The sequence below is a fragment of the Mesoplodon densirostris genome, chromosome 4 (assembly GCF_025265405.1).
Source record: "Mesoplodon densirostris isolate mMesDen1 chromosome 4, mMesDen1 primary haplotype, whole genome shotgun sequence".
NCBI classification, from domain to species: Eukaryota; Metazoa; Chordata; class Mammalia; order Artiodactyla; family Ziphiidae; genus Mesoplodon; species Mesoplodon densirostris.
This window is the reverse complement of record NC_082664.1, coordinates 47,793,709-47,811,650: the sequence shown is the minus strand read 5'-3', so window position 1 is coordinate 47,811,650 and position 17,942 is coordinate 47,793,709. Positions and strand designations below refer to the sequence as shown.

Below are 17,942 nucleotides of genomic sequence, written 5' to 3'. Positions count from 1 at the left end.
TTGGTGACAGGACTAAACAGAGGACCCTCTTCTGTGTATATCCACCTTCTGCTGACCTATTGAATGGTCCTTCTCCCAAAGTATACAGTCCTTAGTGAATTAACTGGCAAAACCTATTTGAAGGAAGGAACATAATAGACGATGAGGGTTCTATGTGTGGGAAAAGTATATTTGCAGTTCAGCTGGTAGGTCAAGCCGTAGAAACATCCACACCTGAAAACAGCATCATTCCAGAACGTCGGGGCCAGTGTTTATGCCACCCGAATGCCCCTCCCCCGCTGCACCTGGCAACAGCTTCCCTCGAAGGCCACCCCTGAGGACCCCCACCATCAAGCGCTGCTCAGGATGGCCTCCCAGGAGAGCGCAGAAGCAACCCTTAACAAGCCAGTCCTAAGAGTGTGTCATCCGATTCCCCTGTCCAAGAGCAGACACCGGTTTAAATTTCCCAATTCATTTGTATTTTTCTGAGAAATGAAATCTGAAATCAAACGAAGTGCTTTTAAAGAGAGCTAGCTCTTCCTCTTGGATCCATGTCTCTTCCTTTCTGTGACCTGGCCCTTTGGCAGGAGTGTCGGCCTTTTAAAGCTACTTTCTGGTCCACCTCAGGATGCCATCATCTAATAGCTATTTTCCTACTTTTTAGACACCCAGTTTACGAGAACAACAAGGAATCTGTAGTAGACTTTGGAGGAGTTCCAAGTCTCCAGGGGATGCATGTCAGCCCTCACCCCACACCTTGGGGAAAGAATAAAAATTCCCGTAATGGAGCTTAATTTAGTGTGAATTCATCTTTCTTGACAGCAGCTGTGCGTACTTTGCCGAAACGCTGTGTTCATCCGAGGCTTCCTTTTCATCCAGACAGATGAGCCAGGTTTGGCTACACATCGTCCCTTAGGAATGTGCCTCTTGGGTCCAGAGTGGGAAATAAAGCTCACAGCCCAGCATTCTTGCCCTTTTTATTTTTCACAAACATCCATCTCTCCCTCTTTTTGTCTTGGTGTCAGCGTTCCCTGCCAGGGATTGTCACTAAGTTCTCTCCCAAGTAGACCAGCTCCTGCTCTCAGAGGATTAACATCATCTGCCTGCTTTGCTTTGTTTTTCCTTTTATAGTAAACACACATCCTGAAGGTTTAAGTCAGCTCTGAAGCACAGAGTGGATGTCCCTGGCAGTAGAGATCTCAAACTAATATCTCAGGCTCAGGGAAGCATGGGATCAGCTACTCAACTAGAAGTTAATGAACAGAAGTGGGACACTGAATGGTAATATGGATGTTTCCCCTTCAACATGCCCTGTGGAGGCTACTAGTAATACATGTTTGGACGGAATAGGCTGACTGTGGTTTCTAAATTCAGTTGTCCTTGTTCCTTGCAAAAGCTTCACTGTGACTTATCCCAGGGGAAAGATTCTTGATTCTAAGTTGACACTCAATTCTATTCTTCTCCCCTCCATATCACATGAGTAGAATGTGCTCTCTTACCCCTTTGCTCATACAAAGCCTCCAGGTGGCCAAGAGGGGAAAAAATGACATCCCCATAAATTCCTGAAAGGAGAAGAAAATAGAGAACAGAATTTCATTGGTGGGAGAAGTACATCTGCCCCTCCTAGTAGCATCATGTCTTCAGAAATTTTGTATAAACCCAACACTTAAAGACTTATCCGAAGGCAAGGGCTGTTCATGAGTTATATGGCTGTTCTATGGGAACAGAGATGAGGGAAGAAAGACCGATTAACAGGTTTCATTTTTGTCCTCAGCAAGTCAGCTGCCTTTCTTGAGCCCTTGCCGAGAGAGGCTTTGGACTGGTTATTGGGGAGACAGAGGTGAAGGAGATGGTCCCTGTCTCAAGGGACTCACTATCATGCGAGCCACAAACAGAGACCTGATGCATGTACACATCTGTGAAAACATCTTTTCTCAGAGACCTGCCCTGGGTCGAGGCAGGCAGCAAAGAAGGCCCTAATTCAAAGTGGAGGGAAGTCAAGGAAAGTTCCTGGAGGGGGAGAGGCCTGGAGCTTCCGCTCGGAGCAGGATTACAGATTAGCCAGATATATAAGGTGAGGGAAGGGCATTCTATGCAGAGAGAATATTATTCGTGAAAGCATGGTTATGAGACAGCTTGACCAAGTGCATCATCCGATGGCTTGTGTGTTAGAGGCACATGGGAACAATGTCTGGAGAGGGACGAGCCAGATGCTAGGCATTGCAAAAGATTGGAGCTTTTTTCCTGATATGGAAGGAATTTAGCAGCAGACTGACCTGCTTAGATTTACATATTAGAAATAGGACCTGAACAGAAGAGTGGGAGACATACCAAAGTAGGGGAGGGGCAGGGGATTCTGGATTTGGAGGCCAGCTGGGCAGTGGGGGATGTTTCAGTACCTGAGGAGGAAAATGAATTTGGACCAAGCCGAACAAAGGAGACAAGGTAGCGTGTTCGTGGGGTCTTCTTAAGATAGACCTGAGAGAGCTCTGAATTGAATTGCACTGATTGAATGTAGACAGGGATGGAGCATGAGGAATTTAGGACGATGCCCAGCTTTTTGCCTGGGACACCTGGGTAGCCCGTGATGTCATCGACAGCAAAGAGTAAATCAGAAAAGAAACAGACTGGGAGGACAGCGTGCGGCCGGCTGAGTGTGGGACCCTGTAGAAGATTCCAGTGGAGGCGCGCCAGCCAGGCCCACAGAGCACCATGCTCTCCCCTGGCTCAGCCTCCCTAAGAGCCCTGGCTCCCCTCCTCACCTGCACAGTAAGCGTTCTGCCTCCCTGTGGTGAAGTTCATGTGGGGAATTCACTAGACTTCTGGCTAGTAAGGCCCATAGATTTAGTCTCCTAAGACTGAGAAGCTCCATGATTTTCTCATTGCAGTTGTCGGTGTGAGAGGGGTAGAGATGGGGGGTGGGGTCTGTTTCTCTTGAGATGAGCTTCAGCCTCACCATTATGAATGAACATTGGCTGGTATACTTATGAGGTATGGCACTACGTTAGTATAAAAATATAGGGGTAATTTAAACTTACATTGTTTGCATATAGACATGATAAAGGTAAAAAAGAAACCTTTGGGTCCAGTAACCTTGATAGAAACATAGCGATTAAGAGCGGAGGGAACCACGAAAATAGGCTCAGGTTTTCTTTTCTAAAGAACCTTTCTTAGATGAAACTTATGTAAACTTTTTTTCTCCATAGCAAAGGAAATATATTGCCTATTCTGAAATAGCTGGTTTGGGGTTTTGAGCTGCAGACCTTTGAACTTCTGCCTGTCTTAGAATGAGATGAGGGAAACAAAATATGGAGAAGTGTTATTTTTGTAAGACAAAGGAACCCATCAGAAACCTTTGTAAGAAGGGTTGTGAATACAGCATTTCTGAGGGTCATAAGGATGTGAGTGATGACAAAGGAGCGACACAGCCCCTTGTGTGGCTGGGACACTTTTCAGCATGGCTGTCATGGGAACAAGTTACTATTTTCTGAATGCTGACTTTCTAGATGCTGTCTCGAATCCATCTCACTTAAAGGCCAGGATTTAGTAAACTTACTTCCCTTTCTTTATTCCCAAATGCCAACATACGACCTGTGTGGATAGGTCCTAATGGGCTCAGACTTGTGCTCCCTCTTTTCAGATAGGCTGAGAGGCCCTGATATCTTTGAAAAGTAAATCCCCAGGATTCCCCCAAATTCTAAAGGTTGTGAGACTTACAGCTGCTATTTCTTACGAAGTGTGTGTCTTCAGCTAAAGTGCTTTAAGGACAGCCGTCAATGTGGAACCCAGCTGCTGTTGACGCAAAGCAGGCTAAGAGTAGAACACCACTTACGGGTGTCACAGCCGATGGAAACTGGGAGAAATTTAGTCCTTCTGTTTGTATCAGACACTTCAAAGAGGGTATTTTACCCAAACTCGACCATCTCTGTGCCTTCCAAGACCCACACATGCTCCCCACAAGCGTGGAAGCCGGAGGCCACCATGGACACGTCCCAGGATGGCAGAGCCTGCTCCAGCTCCACAGGGACCCGAGACCAAGGCACCTTCTTTCTTTTGCTCAGGGGCTGGTACAGAATGGGGCTGTTCATTCCGCTCTGGCCAAAAATAGACAGGCTTCAGTTATCTTAATGGTGCTGCTAGACTTCTTCATTTTCGAAAGACATGTTTTCCTTCTTGCTTCAACCCTGAAGAGTTAGTCCCTTCTTGCTCCTACGTTGGCTCTTCTCCCTCAAAGACCAAGGATGTAGTCGTGTCTTGGAGAGAGAGAGGGAGTTGTTTGAGATTAGCCTGGCTCTCCATGGCGAATGGGAGTTGCTTTTCCATTTGCAGGTACCAGGACCACCACAGTGAAGCCTCTTGTGGAAATGGCGGCTGTTCATGGTTCTGTCTTCCAGGGGTGCCTTACTCCCTATACCCTTTACATCATTCCCCATATTGAGCTCTTCTGCAATATTGGTTCCATGTTTCTCTCGTGCGAGACCTCCTTGTTTGCGGGGTAGGTGCTGCATGGCTTGTTGACCTGAATGATATTTGCAGCCATTCCAGCAGCAGGCACTTGAGCAAAGCAGCCCAAGTTCTAACTGGAGCCCAGCTTCTGTGTGAGCTGTAATATGCACCACAAAGCCTCTCGGGGGCTGATTTATCCAAACTCTAAAAGGTAAATTGAAAGCGTAATTGGAAACTTGACCCATTGGTAAAGACCAACAGGTAGACATACCAGCGTATAAAAGATGGGTGAAGCACTATTATCAAAAACGCCCATGAGAAGATAAACCACCGTGGACTGCAACAAGACGTAGGGGAGCTTCATAAGGATGGACACTGTGGCATGGGAGCCCACTGTCCACACATGGATGGCGCCACTTTCTCCCAGAAACTTCCTACCCTTTGCCCTTGTCAGTTTCCTTCATGGGCTTCTCTTCCCTCACCTTCCCCTAAAAGCCTGGTTGGTGCTCCCAGGGCTCCACCTTGTCTCTCCCCTCTTCCCTGAGTAATCTCACCCACTTCCATGGCTAAAACAACTACCATGTGCTACTGACAAGGAAAGTGGTTCTCCAGCTCAGCCCCCTCTTCAGAGGTCTTGACCAGTTGACTTCTCCACCTGGATGGCTCAAAGGTGATGACACTCAGCTGACCTAAAGTGGAGTTCACCATCTCTCTCCTCTTACCCCAAATCTGATGCTCCCCTGTACTTTCCTACCACACCTACTCAGAGGAACCATTTTAGGCTCCTTTCTCTCCCTTATTCCCTGTACTTCCTTAACCTTCAAGTGCTGTGGATTTATATACTATCCTTCTCCTCTGCCACTGCCCTCCTGAGCTTGGATTCATCTCCTGGCCTCCACTCCCACTTCTTCCAGCCCAGCCTTTACATCGACCGCCATCATCATTCTTACATACTCATCTGATTGTGCCTCTACTGCTCAGATTTCAACAGTTTCTCATCACCCAAGCCAAGGTTGACTCTCCTTGGTTCGGCATTAGAAATCCCAATCATCCGACCCTTGCCTATTTGTCCCATCTTATGTCTAAGCTCTTCTCTAGAATTCACCCAAGCCTTTGCTTGGCCTGGAATGCTCTCTTGCATCTCTGCTTTGCTTATGCACTGCTCCTGCTTCCTGAGATGGCTTCCTCATTATGATCTGCCCAGTGACTCCCGGACCAATGCTACTGTGAAGCTATCCCACTCCCCAAGGCAAACCCAAATGCCCATTGTTCTGTGCCCATCCTCCCCCCCCGCCCCCCCCCCCACAGAACTTTGAGTAGACTTAGCACTTGTCCTGCAACTTTTATAATTTTTTTGTGAGTTACCTGTTTTTTTGTATTAAAAATTCCTTGATGGCAGGGCCACGCCTAGCCCCCATTATAGGCATTCAATAAATGTTGAGTGAGCAAATATCAGGATTCCCACACTTGGCAAGGAAGTCAGTTCCAGCGTGTAGTAAAATCATCTTTATCTTTCTCACACTGCATAAGAGAATAACTTTCTAGTCTGGGACCTCCATTGGCATGTCCATCAGAAACAGCCCAGATGAAGTTAAATGGCTGTGTACCAGCCAGAGGCAGGAGCCCAGGCGGCATGCATGCTTTCAATCACATATCAGCCACTCCAGGAAACACCCCTGTTGGTCTGTGTCTTCCAACCATAGGCCTGAGGTTATGTTAGCTGGTTCTCAGTTTTGCATCCAACCATGTAGTATCTGGACCATGGGAAAGGAACTGAGCTTCTAGTTAGAATTCGTCCCTGGCCAATATCTTACAGAATCTAGCCTCCAAGTCATTGGAGTTCCTGGCTTCAGAGGAGTGAAATGGTCAAGGCACTCAGTTCTCTGGTGTGTTTCCCTCTTAATGGAGTTTTGTTTTAATCCCTGGCAAAGGAAGGTGCCTCACCGCCAACCAGGGGGTGAAAGGTTAGTAAACTACGTTCTTAAGAACTGGGATTTCCTCTTCTTTGTTCATCAGTTCACGTTGCAGGAGGAGATGGCACATGGCACTGAGCTAGGAACTGACCCTCTAGGAGCAGGTTCAACATGCCTACCCAAGGCACATATGGCCAAGAAGAGCTTGCATTTCTCCGGAACATAGCCAGAAATAACTCTTCAGGAAGGCCTAACTCACCATGTTCTAAAGCTGTGTAGGAACCTTTTCTGGGGAAACGACTCCCAGTGACCTACATTTTGATTAAGTGAGTGAGGCAGGCTCTTCATCCCTCTAACCAGGGAAATTCTAGTTGTCAAAATACCTTTATAGAAAGGAATGAGTACTGACTGGACTGAGACTTGCCAAGCCAAGATTTGCACCCCACTCTCTCCAACTCTTAAAACACCGTATTGTCACCTTGGCTTATAAAGCACCCAGTTTGCATCGTGATTTAGTAGCTTGGGATTCTATTTGTTTTATCATCAGTGGATTTTGCATGATTAAGCTGTAGGGCACCCAGTGAAAATTTAGCCCATGAAGTTGCTCCATATTCTTTTATGACAGATTGTACCCAAGCGTGGCATTGGGTTACCCAGACTTCTCTGAATCATGATCACTGAGTTTTCTGAGCAGCTCCTTGGGACCTTTCAAAGATGTAAACAACAAACGTGAAACCTGGTGATAAAGCAGTAACATGTCAGTGGCCTAAAAGCCAGAGATATATCTATTTGCTGCTCACTCTGTGGAAGTATTAGCATTGTTTTAACAGCAACAAAAGCATGACGGAGAATCAAGTCTGGTCGAATAGTTCCAGGATGTCACCAGAGGCAAGCAGATGTCCTGAACTCTTGATCCAACCACAGCTTGAGTTGAGGAGGATGTGAGGATTGGTACTATGTGTCTGGGGAAGCCCTGTCTCTTGTGGTTAACAATGGTCCCAGAAGGACTCTCCACTTGTCGCAGTAGAATGAAGGGCCTGCAAGCACAGAGTCAAGTGACTTCTTGCCTGAGATGACTGAGACTGTTCTTAAAATGCCATTGGCCATCCAATTCTGTTTCTCCAGAAATTCCTCCTCTTCGGTCTTCACATTACTGCAAATCAAGAAGTAACCTCACCAGGCCCACTCTCCCCTGCTATATCTTTGAGTTTCAGGTGATCGCCCCATACCCACATTCCCTAAAACTAGGTTGGGTTCACCCAGGTGGCAGGGCCTGATAATCAGAGTAGGCCAGGCCTCTTTAATCAATCCCTGTTACCTACTCTAAACATTACAAAATTAGAAGTTTCCACTTATTTTGTAGTGTTTGTGGACTCTGTCAGCACCTCAGAATAAAGCACTTAGCGATAGATAGTATCTTGCGATCAACATGGTTAGTAATGGATAATAATTCATAGAAAGCATGAATAATGTTTATCCAGTGCTTCAGCATTTCAAAGACTTTACAGTCACTGTTTATTCAGCCTTCCCACTGATGGGCTATTTGGTCCTCATTCTACAAAAAGTTGATACAATGTAGGAAAAATCTGGGAATCTGGCAACCTGGCTCTAGTCCCTATTTCACCACATAGTTGCCCTGTGATCTAGATTTAATGACTTAATTTTGCCATCTGTAGAATGAGCTGGGGTGGGGGAAGATGATTCTAGAGACTTCTCAAAGATCCTATCAGCTCAAAAACCCTGACTTTAAAAGAGCATGGGCAAGTGCTTTGTTTTGGTTGCACTTAGCAAGGTAATAATTCTCCTGTGGATTTTCAATACAGTTACTGTTTAATTTTCCTAAATCTAGAATCCCAAATGTAGGAATTATTTCAGATGTGCTTTGTAATTCCCATTATCCCATAGTCTAGGCAATCTTTGGACCTTTCAAGTCCTGATATGTGGTTGACATACGAGGAGAAGGTCAAAGACACATCCAGATACATGACTTAGCTAGGAGAAATGGTCAGCAGACACACACACACACACACACACACACACACACACACACACACTATGTGGTAGTTTTAGAGTGCAGGATGCCCTTACTCCCACTGGGGTATAGGACGTCAGAAGAAAACTCAGGCTAAGAATGACAGCAGCTCCACCCATGGGGAAAGTGCCGCTGCCTGGATTTTTTCCTATCACCGTGGAAGTGGCAGAAACAGCATATGGGGATCTGCACTAAACCTAGAAAGAAATTATCCTGAGGATGAAGACTCATCATATGTAGTTTACGTTCTAAGTCATTTCTTTCGAAATCAAAAATGAAGTAGTCTGGCTAAAGCAGTGAATCCCTGACATTGTGGGGGTCATGAATCCCTTTGAGGATCTTATAGAAGCTGTGGATGACCCTCTGCCCAGAAAAGCACCCATGTATTCACAAATGTAATTTTAGAGAATTGCCGTATGCTCTGAAGCCCATGGACCCCAAGTCAGCCGCCCCCTGGTGTAAAGAGTAAGGGAGCCCAACAGTGGGAATATCAGAACTAGATCAAGACTTCTAAGTCTGTAATTTGCTGACAAAATTAAACAAGTAGTAACATAAAGGTTTTTTTTTTCTTTCGTTTTTTTCCCTCTGACCACCACCTTCTTTTCCTTTCTCTCTTCCCACATCTCTTGTCATCTCTTCTGTTTCCCTCTGAATTTCTCTTCCCATCTCCTGTGCATCTCGCACCACAGATGTTCCAGCCTGGTTAAAAAGCCTCCGCCTGCACAAGTATGCTGCGCTTTTCTCCCAGATGACCTACGAGGAGATGATGGCCCTCACTGAGTGCCAGCTGGAGGCTCAGGTATGTGCTTGGCTGGCTATCCCTGAGAAGGTACCCCAGGTGGAATCTGACGTTCAAGTCCAAGGCAGACCTTGTTTGAATCCATACCTGTACCCACCTAGTAGCTTGCCTTGTTCTAGGAACTGCCAGGTGCTGGCCAGCATGCCATGGTGAGTAGGGCTGGTTTCTTGCCTTCAGGGTCCAGTAGGAGATGGGTAACCACAGGGCAAATGAGGGTGAGGAGGAGTGATATGAAAAAGAAATAACCTAAGTGCACACTTCTAGGGGGCTAGGGGGGAATCAGAAGAAGTACATTGACCAAGGCCTCAAAGAGTCTGTGTCCCTGCTTTTGTTTTCCTGGGCCCCTCCCTCTGTCTGCCCGGCCAGGACTGGTTTGGAGGATGACAGATTGGTTGTGTATTGTCCAGTCCGGTTACAAATCACTTGACTTCTAGTAGTTAGGAAGTCGAAGCACCAGCTCCTGTCTCAGACCTTCCCCAACACTTGTCCAAAAACACATTCAGACTGGTCTTAGTTGGAATGGAGAAAGTTGTACAACATATTTTCTTCTAACCACCCTAAATAACATAGGACAGCCATCGAGCATGGGATTACCCCAGGTCTCAGATGTCGGTTCCCTCTGTGTGCCATAAAAGGACAAAGTTCCTCCTTCCCTCTGTGGATACCGAAGCCCAGGCCAGTCAGCAGAGCCCCTGAAACTAAGCATGTTTCCTACCATGCTGTGCTCGGGCAAATAGATCTGACCAATGTCTTTGTTTCCCTTGTTTAAAATGCTATCTGCCTGTTTCAAATTGACCTCAGTTTCCTTTGAGCAGTGATTTGAGAGAATTAATGGTCTGAATGGGCTAATAGTATTTCCCCTGCAGGAAGAGGAGATTATACCATTTGGGGCATGGCTGGTCTGGACGCAGACCTCCCAGCAGATCCTGGTTTCCCACTGCATATTCAGTATCCACAGTTAACCTCTGCAAGCCTGGCTGAATACCAGTATTGAGTTGTAAGACAAAGCCCAGAGTCACTGCACATTCTCAGAGAATGAAAGGCCCTAATTTCAACTTCCTAACACTTCTCCCACTGCTTGTTTATCTCGATCACTCCTTGAGATCCCCAGGACTGATGAGAACCTCTTCTAAGAGCATTCTTGTGTTTGGGTCAGAGTTGAGAAAAAAATCTCAGTCATCAGTTGTTCGACTTGAGAAAAAACAAGAAATAATTGACACAGAGGGCAAAGCCAGAGGCCAGCACAGACTTTTCAGAGTAAAAATTCACTTGAACCCAAAGTCAAGGCTAAACAGAAATATGCCCCCAGTGCTTCATCTTAAAGAGTGGGTTTAGACATCATTTGAGTCTTAGTTTTCCTCAGTAAAGGCAATACCTCTGGTGTTCCCATTTTTAAGAGAAATTTTATGAATATTTGCAAGAGTCATCAGAAGTTTACATTAGAGACCTGATTTGAGAAAGAATCTTCTATTTGGAAATTTGCAGTCTCTCTAGTCAACAAATGTCTAACTGAATCAATCCTTGGGCTCACCACTGATGCACAGTTAAGGAGATAAAATCCATAATCCTAACTTTGAATCCTAATCCTCTATCTGAAGTGATGACTGAAATATAGGTTTAAGTTCTCTATTCTAGTTTTCCTTATGGAGAACCAAGAGGGGCTGCAAACTGACAAAAACTAGCCTGTGTTGTCTGACACCAGGTGAGAACTGCACTGGATTTCATGTCTCCTCGAGATGGGTAAACATAGGAAAGCTTTGAGAAAGCAATGCATATCTCTGTGTGGGGTTGGAACCTTCAGGAAAACTGCAAGGGACCAAAATGATAAAACCTGGACACAAGGAGTGAGTGTATGACCTAAAAGTGATCTTTTAAGACTATGAAGAAATTTCATGCTGGATGGGATAATTGGCTATTTCTCATTCTCCTAAAGGCCACAGGCAGATGTGTAGCCAGATGGAGTTAAAGTATTTAGTAAGAAGAGGTCGATGATAATAGATATTGAGGAGTTATAATATTTAGTAAGAAGAGGTTGATGACAATGGATGTTGAAGAGAGAGACAAATGGATATTTACTAGTCTGCACACATGTGGGAACCAAGAAGGCAGTAAAGTACTAAATAGCTTCCAAGAATCTCTAAGCTGATGCTTAAAAATATGTTTTTAAATATAACTTTTACTTCATTATAGAATGTTACCAAAGGTGCAAGACACAAAATTGTCATCAGTATTCAGAAGCTCAAAGAGAGACAAAACCTCCTGAAGTCTTTGGAAAGAGTAAGTTATTACCGGGTGATGGACCCCTTCCACCTTCATCGTGGGAAAATGGGCCAAGGGAGATTCTCAGTTGAAAGTGTCATCAGCAGGTCTTGTAGAGAGTATCATGCTGTTTCCTTACCAAAGTCAGAAAAAAATGAAATGATTTTCAAGTGACGTTTCCTGGTTATACATGCTTCTGTGTAATCTAACCACTGAAATGTACTTATTCCCTGCCTCCAGGCATCCCACAACTGGCCATCCCAGAGCTCTGAGGAAATGTTTTATATATATTCCCTTCTGCCTTTTATATGTTTGTAGAGATGAAGGAGTGTTCAGCCCACAATTAGAGGCTGCAATCTTGACACATCAGTGTAGCGAACATACAGATGTGCTTCATTCCTGCTGTCCACCCAGGGAAGGATCTTATTTTGAGGAAAGCTGCCCCCAGAGTGGCAAACACCAAGTAAACCCCAGGCTTCAACAGAGAGGATCAAAATCATTTGACAGACGGGCATGGTAGGCTCTCCAGAGAAAAATTTCAGACATTAACTTACCAGAATGGGTCCCTGTGACTCTGATAGGAACCCTCTCAAAAGTGCACAGTGCTGAAAAAGAGTTTATTCCATTGTTAAAAGCAGTTTATTCGCTGCTACCATCCCTTTTTGTGCGCTGCCTAAGCATGTTCTCTTCCTATCATTGTATCTGGGTGTCACCATAGTAAGGATGTCATTTTTAGGGCTTGGTGGCTTTATGAGTTCATCTAAGGTCCTAAAGAGAGCAGACCTTGCAAGCCAATGCTCCCGTGGCCCCGGTGTGGAGATCCTTGTATACCGCTGTCGGGGGCAAGCAAGGTGGGTGGGAAGGCACTGATATTTGCTGCCTTCAGAGCTTGAGTTGTAATCTCTTCCAGTAATCCCAGGGTGCCTTTGGAAGGGAGCAAAGTATGGAGGTAGGTGAGGCTAAAGCAAGTTTTGTAAGCACATAAACGTTTCAGTGTCATGGGAGTTTGTTTTACCTTATTCACAAGGATGTGTGACAACATAGAATTATGCTGAACGCATATCTTAGAAAATATAAAGTAATATGTAGTTACAGAATATACATCTTTATAAGGAAGGTGGGTTTTTAAACCTCTGGATGGATAGATAGAGGCTACTCATAGGCGCCTCCTTGATGAAAGGCCTGTTCTTAATTAAAGTGCATCACAAATGACAAGTAACCTATCCAAGTGACCTTGAAGTTGTTGTTGTTGTTCTTAATTTTATATCAACTCCTTTACCAGGCAGTTTGTCTAACAGAGTGATTACTGCCGTTTTTATATAACTGTTCTCTTTGGGAGAACACTCAACAGGCCAGTTTTCTCCTTATCTGTTAAAAAGCACAGAAAACATTTTACATCAGGATTAGATTGCTAAGCATTCTGGTAAAAGAGCGATGTTTTCCGCACTTATTTCTGGAGCATCCTTCAAGAACTCATCCATATCCTCTTGTCACTGAGGATATGCACCCACCTGGGGGACAGAGAGATGGAGCTGCTGTCGGCTCCACTCCATGCAACGCTGGACCAAATCAGCACGTGGAAACACAAGGGCAGCAAGGTGGCTCGGGCGGCCCTCACGTGCCACTGACCTCCTATCTAGCCTGTCATAAGTCCGTGACACTTTCTGTGTCCTATATTTCACACCTAGAATAATGTTGACTCCACACAAAGACCTTCTCCCTGGGTCACTGGACTGGGAATGTTAAAAAGATGACAGGGCTTCCCTGGTGGCGCAGTGGTTGAGAGTCCGCCTGCCGATGCAGGGGACGCGGGTTCGTGCCCCGGTCCGGGAAGATCCCACATGCCGCGGAGCGGCTGGGCCCGTGAGCCATGGCCGCTGAGCCTGCGCGTCCAGAGCCTGTGCTCCGCAACGGGAGAGGCCACAACAGTGAGAGGCCCGCATACCGCAAAAAAAAAAAAAAAAAAAGATGACAGCTGTAATACAGAGTCTGAAAGCAGCTACTGGCCAAGCAGAAAGCATGGTGCGTTTACTCGGTGTGACTTCTTTGAGGAGGGAAGCTGTGGACCACCACGTTGGGCTTGCTTGGGAACACCCGAGTCCAGACCCCTGCGAGCTTGTCCCTTCAGGAGCTGATGGCCTGGGGGTGGGAGTGCAGCTCTCCTCAGCATGCACTGAGGACTCAGCCCCTGGCCCTGTTCCCCCTTCTCTGGGAGCCGCACCTCTCCCGCTCTGCCAGGGTAACCGGTTCCCACATAGGCCACCAGCGACAGGCTCCAATCAGCCATTTCCCGGACATTGCAGACATCCTCAGCTGATTATGCTGTTGGAAACGCTGTCATCATGCCCTTGCCTCCTATGGCATTCTTACCTCACATAGAACCCAGAGGTTTCTAAGGAGATGGCCGGGACCCGCCCATGGCTAGTTCACAATCAGCAGCCACTGCAGATAAGCTCTAGGTCCAGAGCACTTCTGCTCAGTTACTGAACACTGACTAACCAGCTGCCTTGGACTAGATTTCCCCCGTCCACTGGAGGCTCACCGTGAGGAACCGGTGGTTCCCACCCTCGGGGAGCTCGGGACACGAGGTACCACAGATAGATGTGTAGTGGTGCTCTCAGAATCCAGCGTGATCCGCGTCCTCGCTGAGGCTGGTGGGGACGTCTTCCTGGGATGTAACAGACCACTCCACCACGGTGAGGATGGAAAGCAGAGGGGAGCCAGTGCTGGCGGGAGGACTCGCTGGGAATCCGTGGCCAGTGGTGGGCCCCTGAGCCAGGGCAGGGGCCGTGACGGTGGAGAAGGATGAGAGGGTCAGTTAGCGGGAGTCTGGGCATTGGCAGGAGGTGTGGGCTTGGGTGCCATGCCATTTGGGAACAGAAAATAGAGGAGGAGCTATAGTGTGGGAGAAATGGAGTTGAGTTTGGCAGATGCAGTCTGAGGTGCCTGGGGGACACCCAGGCAGAAACGGCAAGTCAGTGTCCAGGAGAACAAGTCTAGAGTCCACAAGGCGAGGAAAGGCTCAGCTGTGGGTCGTTTGTGTGTGGATGGTCGTTGGTACCCCCAGAAGTGTGTGGCGAGTGGTAAGAGCCGAGAACAGACCCTGGGTGGGGAGCGGCAGAGGACATGGAGGGGCCAAACAGCAAACAGACCCCCGAGGGTCAGAGAGTGAAGGAGCGACCCTGGAGGGGTCACATCCCATAAGGACTGTCACTGCCCCCTGGAAGTGGCCACCAGCAGCTCACCGGTAGCCGTGATGAGTAGGGTTTCAGAGAGATGGGAGGGGAAGCAGAAACCCAAGAACCGGGGAGCGTGAAAGGATATCGAGGCTGTGGGGTCAGGCAGTGTAGACTTCTCAAGGTATTTGGTAGGAAAGGAAAAGGGAAGATTAGAATGGTCACTAGGGCAGATTTTCCAGCATTTATCTTTAGTAATGAAAATGTTTCCACGTGCTTTTATTTACTGTCTTTTTTCAACTGACTCCCAAATGATGAAGCTGAACCATTCTCTGAGCCTGGGAACCTGGCCTGGAGAAAGGAAACACACACACACACACACTCACACTCACTCAAACACACTCACTCTCACACACTCACACACACACTCTCGTGCACTCATATACACACTCACACGTACACTCACACTCACACACACACACACTTCTGTGTTCCCGCTGCTCCCTGTCCTGGCAGTATCCTCGCGCTGCATGGGTCCCGGTAACTGTAAGCATCTTAGGGCAAAGATTTTCTCATATTTGTTTTTAGACCCCCAGTGTCTGACAGTGCCCGGCCCGTAGGGAGAATACAGTTAAGTAGATGCAGGAGTGCTATCTGTTGGGTGAGGAGTCCAGTTCTTCTCCCACAGAGAGAAGGAAGAGCCGTGGGAAGTTACGTAAGTGCTGGGGCCGCCACTGGCAGCCAAAGCTCTCGCTTGCAGATGACGTGCAACTTGTGTCTGTTACATGCCCCTAGAGAGGCTCTGAACCAGTCTTCCTCCAAGACCCAAGAAATCCAGGCCAGGAAGGCTGGGATCGTCAGATTGTAGCCTCCTTCCCACTTGTCGGCCCTGAGCTGTACCTACCTGAGTGGACTGCTGTGCAGGAAGGACCAGCCTTCCCACTTCTGCTCGCACGTGAGCTCCTTGGCTCCACACGGGAGTTAACGGGCAGCTTTGCTTCTTTTTGTGTTCACAACACAGGATTATATTTATGGTATGAAGGATCAGTAGAGACTTGGGCTGCTTCCCTGTTTTTGTCAACATGGAGAATTCATTCCCACAGCCAGTTGAGGGTACAGGATTGAGCTAGCTTCCTTCTCAACTTGGGCCCTCAGTGCTAAGTTCTAGACTTTACTCTGAGGAGTCAGGAACGTAACCGGATGGTCATAGTGCCACCCCGCGGAGGCTGGCATAAGCAGGAGTATTGCCATCTGGTCACAAGCCAGGTGTTGTCTTTGAGACAGTGGCTTTGAAGTCAAAACAGAAGTCAAACAAAGCATGATTCCTGGTTGTGATATTTTCAGAAAGTGTCCAATGTTATTCATTATGTTTATGGTTTCCTTCTTGGTGTAGTTGTCCCCAGTAGAATAAGATCTGAACTTGGGACAAGAATGTGCTCCCTGTTTGAAGGAGTTCAGCTCTTAGCATAACCCAGGTCTCCTTCCCCATCACTGAGTAACTACAGAAGCCTTCATGCCACGTGACGAGAGCAGACAAGGTTTCAGTGGCAGTTGACAGAGTATCACAAGTGTGCATTAGCTTCCCTCAGTGGTAGCTGCCACGTGGGATGGCACAGCAGGGGTACATGTGGTCACCCAGAGGGGCCTGCCAGCTCCGCCTGCCCAGCCTGCTTTCATGGGGAGGCCTCATCCCTTCTCTCTCCTCTCCCTTCCCCTTCTCAGTCAGGGCTGACCTTCCACACCCAGGTGCTGGCTGGGCGGCTGGCAGAAACTGGAGGACCTCGAGGCGGGGGTCGCCCAGTTGGCACACAGTTTGGTCAGAAAAGGCTGCAGGGGCTCTCCTGGCATAGGTCAGCTAGCTTGCCTCCCTGTATCATGCCCTGATAGATCACCAGGTCCAAAGTCAAGGAACCAGTCACATGACGGCATCAGACTCTGGGAAAGGGCTGGTCCAGCCCGGGCAGTGGGAAAACTGGGAATGACCAGGAGCGTCCTGACTCACGCATCAGGCTGGCAGACACAGGCTGCAGGCTGGTCTCACCACACACAGCCCTCTCTGCCAGGTTTAGAAGGAAGAGGGTAGACTCTCAGAAGTCTGCCTCTTTAAAAGGAAAATGGGATTCTCTCCCCTGAAATAGGCCGATAGTGGCCCTGGCCAGGTTTGAGACAGTTCTGATGGCTACTTAACATTTCACTTCCCTCCGAATCCCTGGGTGCCAGCTAGGCTGAGGCACAGTTCAGGCTCTGCTTCCAACCCACGAACAAAGCAGGTTCCCGCCAGCGACGGGGCAGGCTGTCGGTGTTTTGCTGCCCAGAACTGAAACATGCCTGTCCAAGGCTGCGCCCTCAGATTTCCTCTTTCTAACTGATTGATGGGCAGTCTGGGTGTAGAAATGATCACATTCCATGAGCTTGTGTTCCTTGATATCATCAAGCAATTTTTCTTGGTAAGAGAGGATCCTTGCTATTCTGGGCTCTCAGAAGATTAAATACTTCATTGGTAATCAGGGCCCTGATAGTCACGGTCCTTCCCGGGTCCCGGGCAGAGGTCTCCTGCGTAAGCATTGGGCAGCACTGTGGCAAGGCAGGTCCACCCACCACACCAGGGAAGACCCCCCAACCCCTGACCTCCAGCCCCAAGCATCTGAGCCTGTTCTGCGCCTCTGTGAGCATCTGGCAAACAGATAGATGTCTATCAGAATCAACTTTCATTCCTTTTTCTAATAAATAATGCCCAGGATATAAAACTCTATGTATAGGAGGATCTAATTTTATTATATAAAGTCATGTATGTATTACAGACAATTATATACATTACAGGCATACCTCACTTTGTTGCACTTCACACATACTGCCTTTTTCTTTTTTCTTTTTAACAAATTGAAGGTTTGTGGCAGCTCTGAGTTGAACAAGGCTTTTGGGGACATTTTTCCAACAGCATTTGCTTATTACTTCATGTCTCTATGTCACATTTTGGTAATTCTCACAATATTTCAAACTTTTTCATTATTATTATATTTGTTATGGTGATCTGTGATCGGTGATCTTTGATGTTACTATTGCAAAAAAAATTATGACTCGTTAAAGACTCTGGTCATGGCTAGCATTATTTAGCAATGAACTCTTTTTTTAAAAAAAAGATTTCTATTTTATTTATTTATTTTTTGGCTGTGTTGGGTCTTCATTGCTGCGCACGGGCTTTCTCTAGTTGTGGTGAGCAGGGGCTACTCTTCGTTGCGGTGCGCGGGCTTCTTATTGCGGTGGCTTCTCTTGCTGCGGAGCACGGGCTCTAGGTGCGCGGGCTCAGTAGTTGTGGCTTGTGGGCTCTAGAGCGCAGG

At 47.2% G+C, this 17,942-nt stretch overlaps 1 protein-coding gene across 6 annotated transcripts in view; it reads left to right on the top strand.

Annotated features, from left to right (window-relative positions):
* The window catches only part of SAMD4A (sterile alpha motif domain containing 4A), a 236,841-nt gene that overhangs the window by 186,294 nt on the left and 32,605 nt on the right, over nt 1-17,942 (top strand). For all 6 annotated transcript variants that reach the window (XM_060096190.1, XM_060096192.1, XM_060096187.1 and 3 more), the window contains 2 exons: nt 9,060-9,169; nt 11,360-11,446. In XM_060096190.1, the coding sequence (XP_059952173.1) occupies nt 9,060-9,169; nt 11,360-11,446 (197 nt within the window). The remainder of the gene's footprint in view (nt 1-9,059; nt 9,170-11,359; nt 11,447-17,942) is intronic.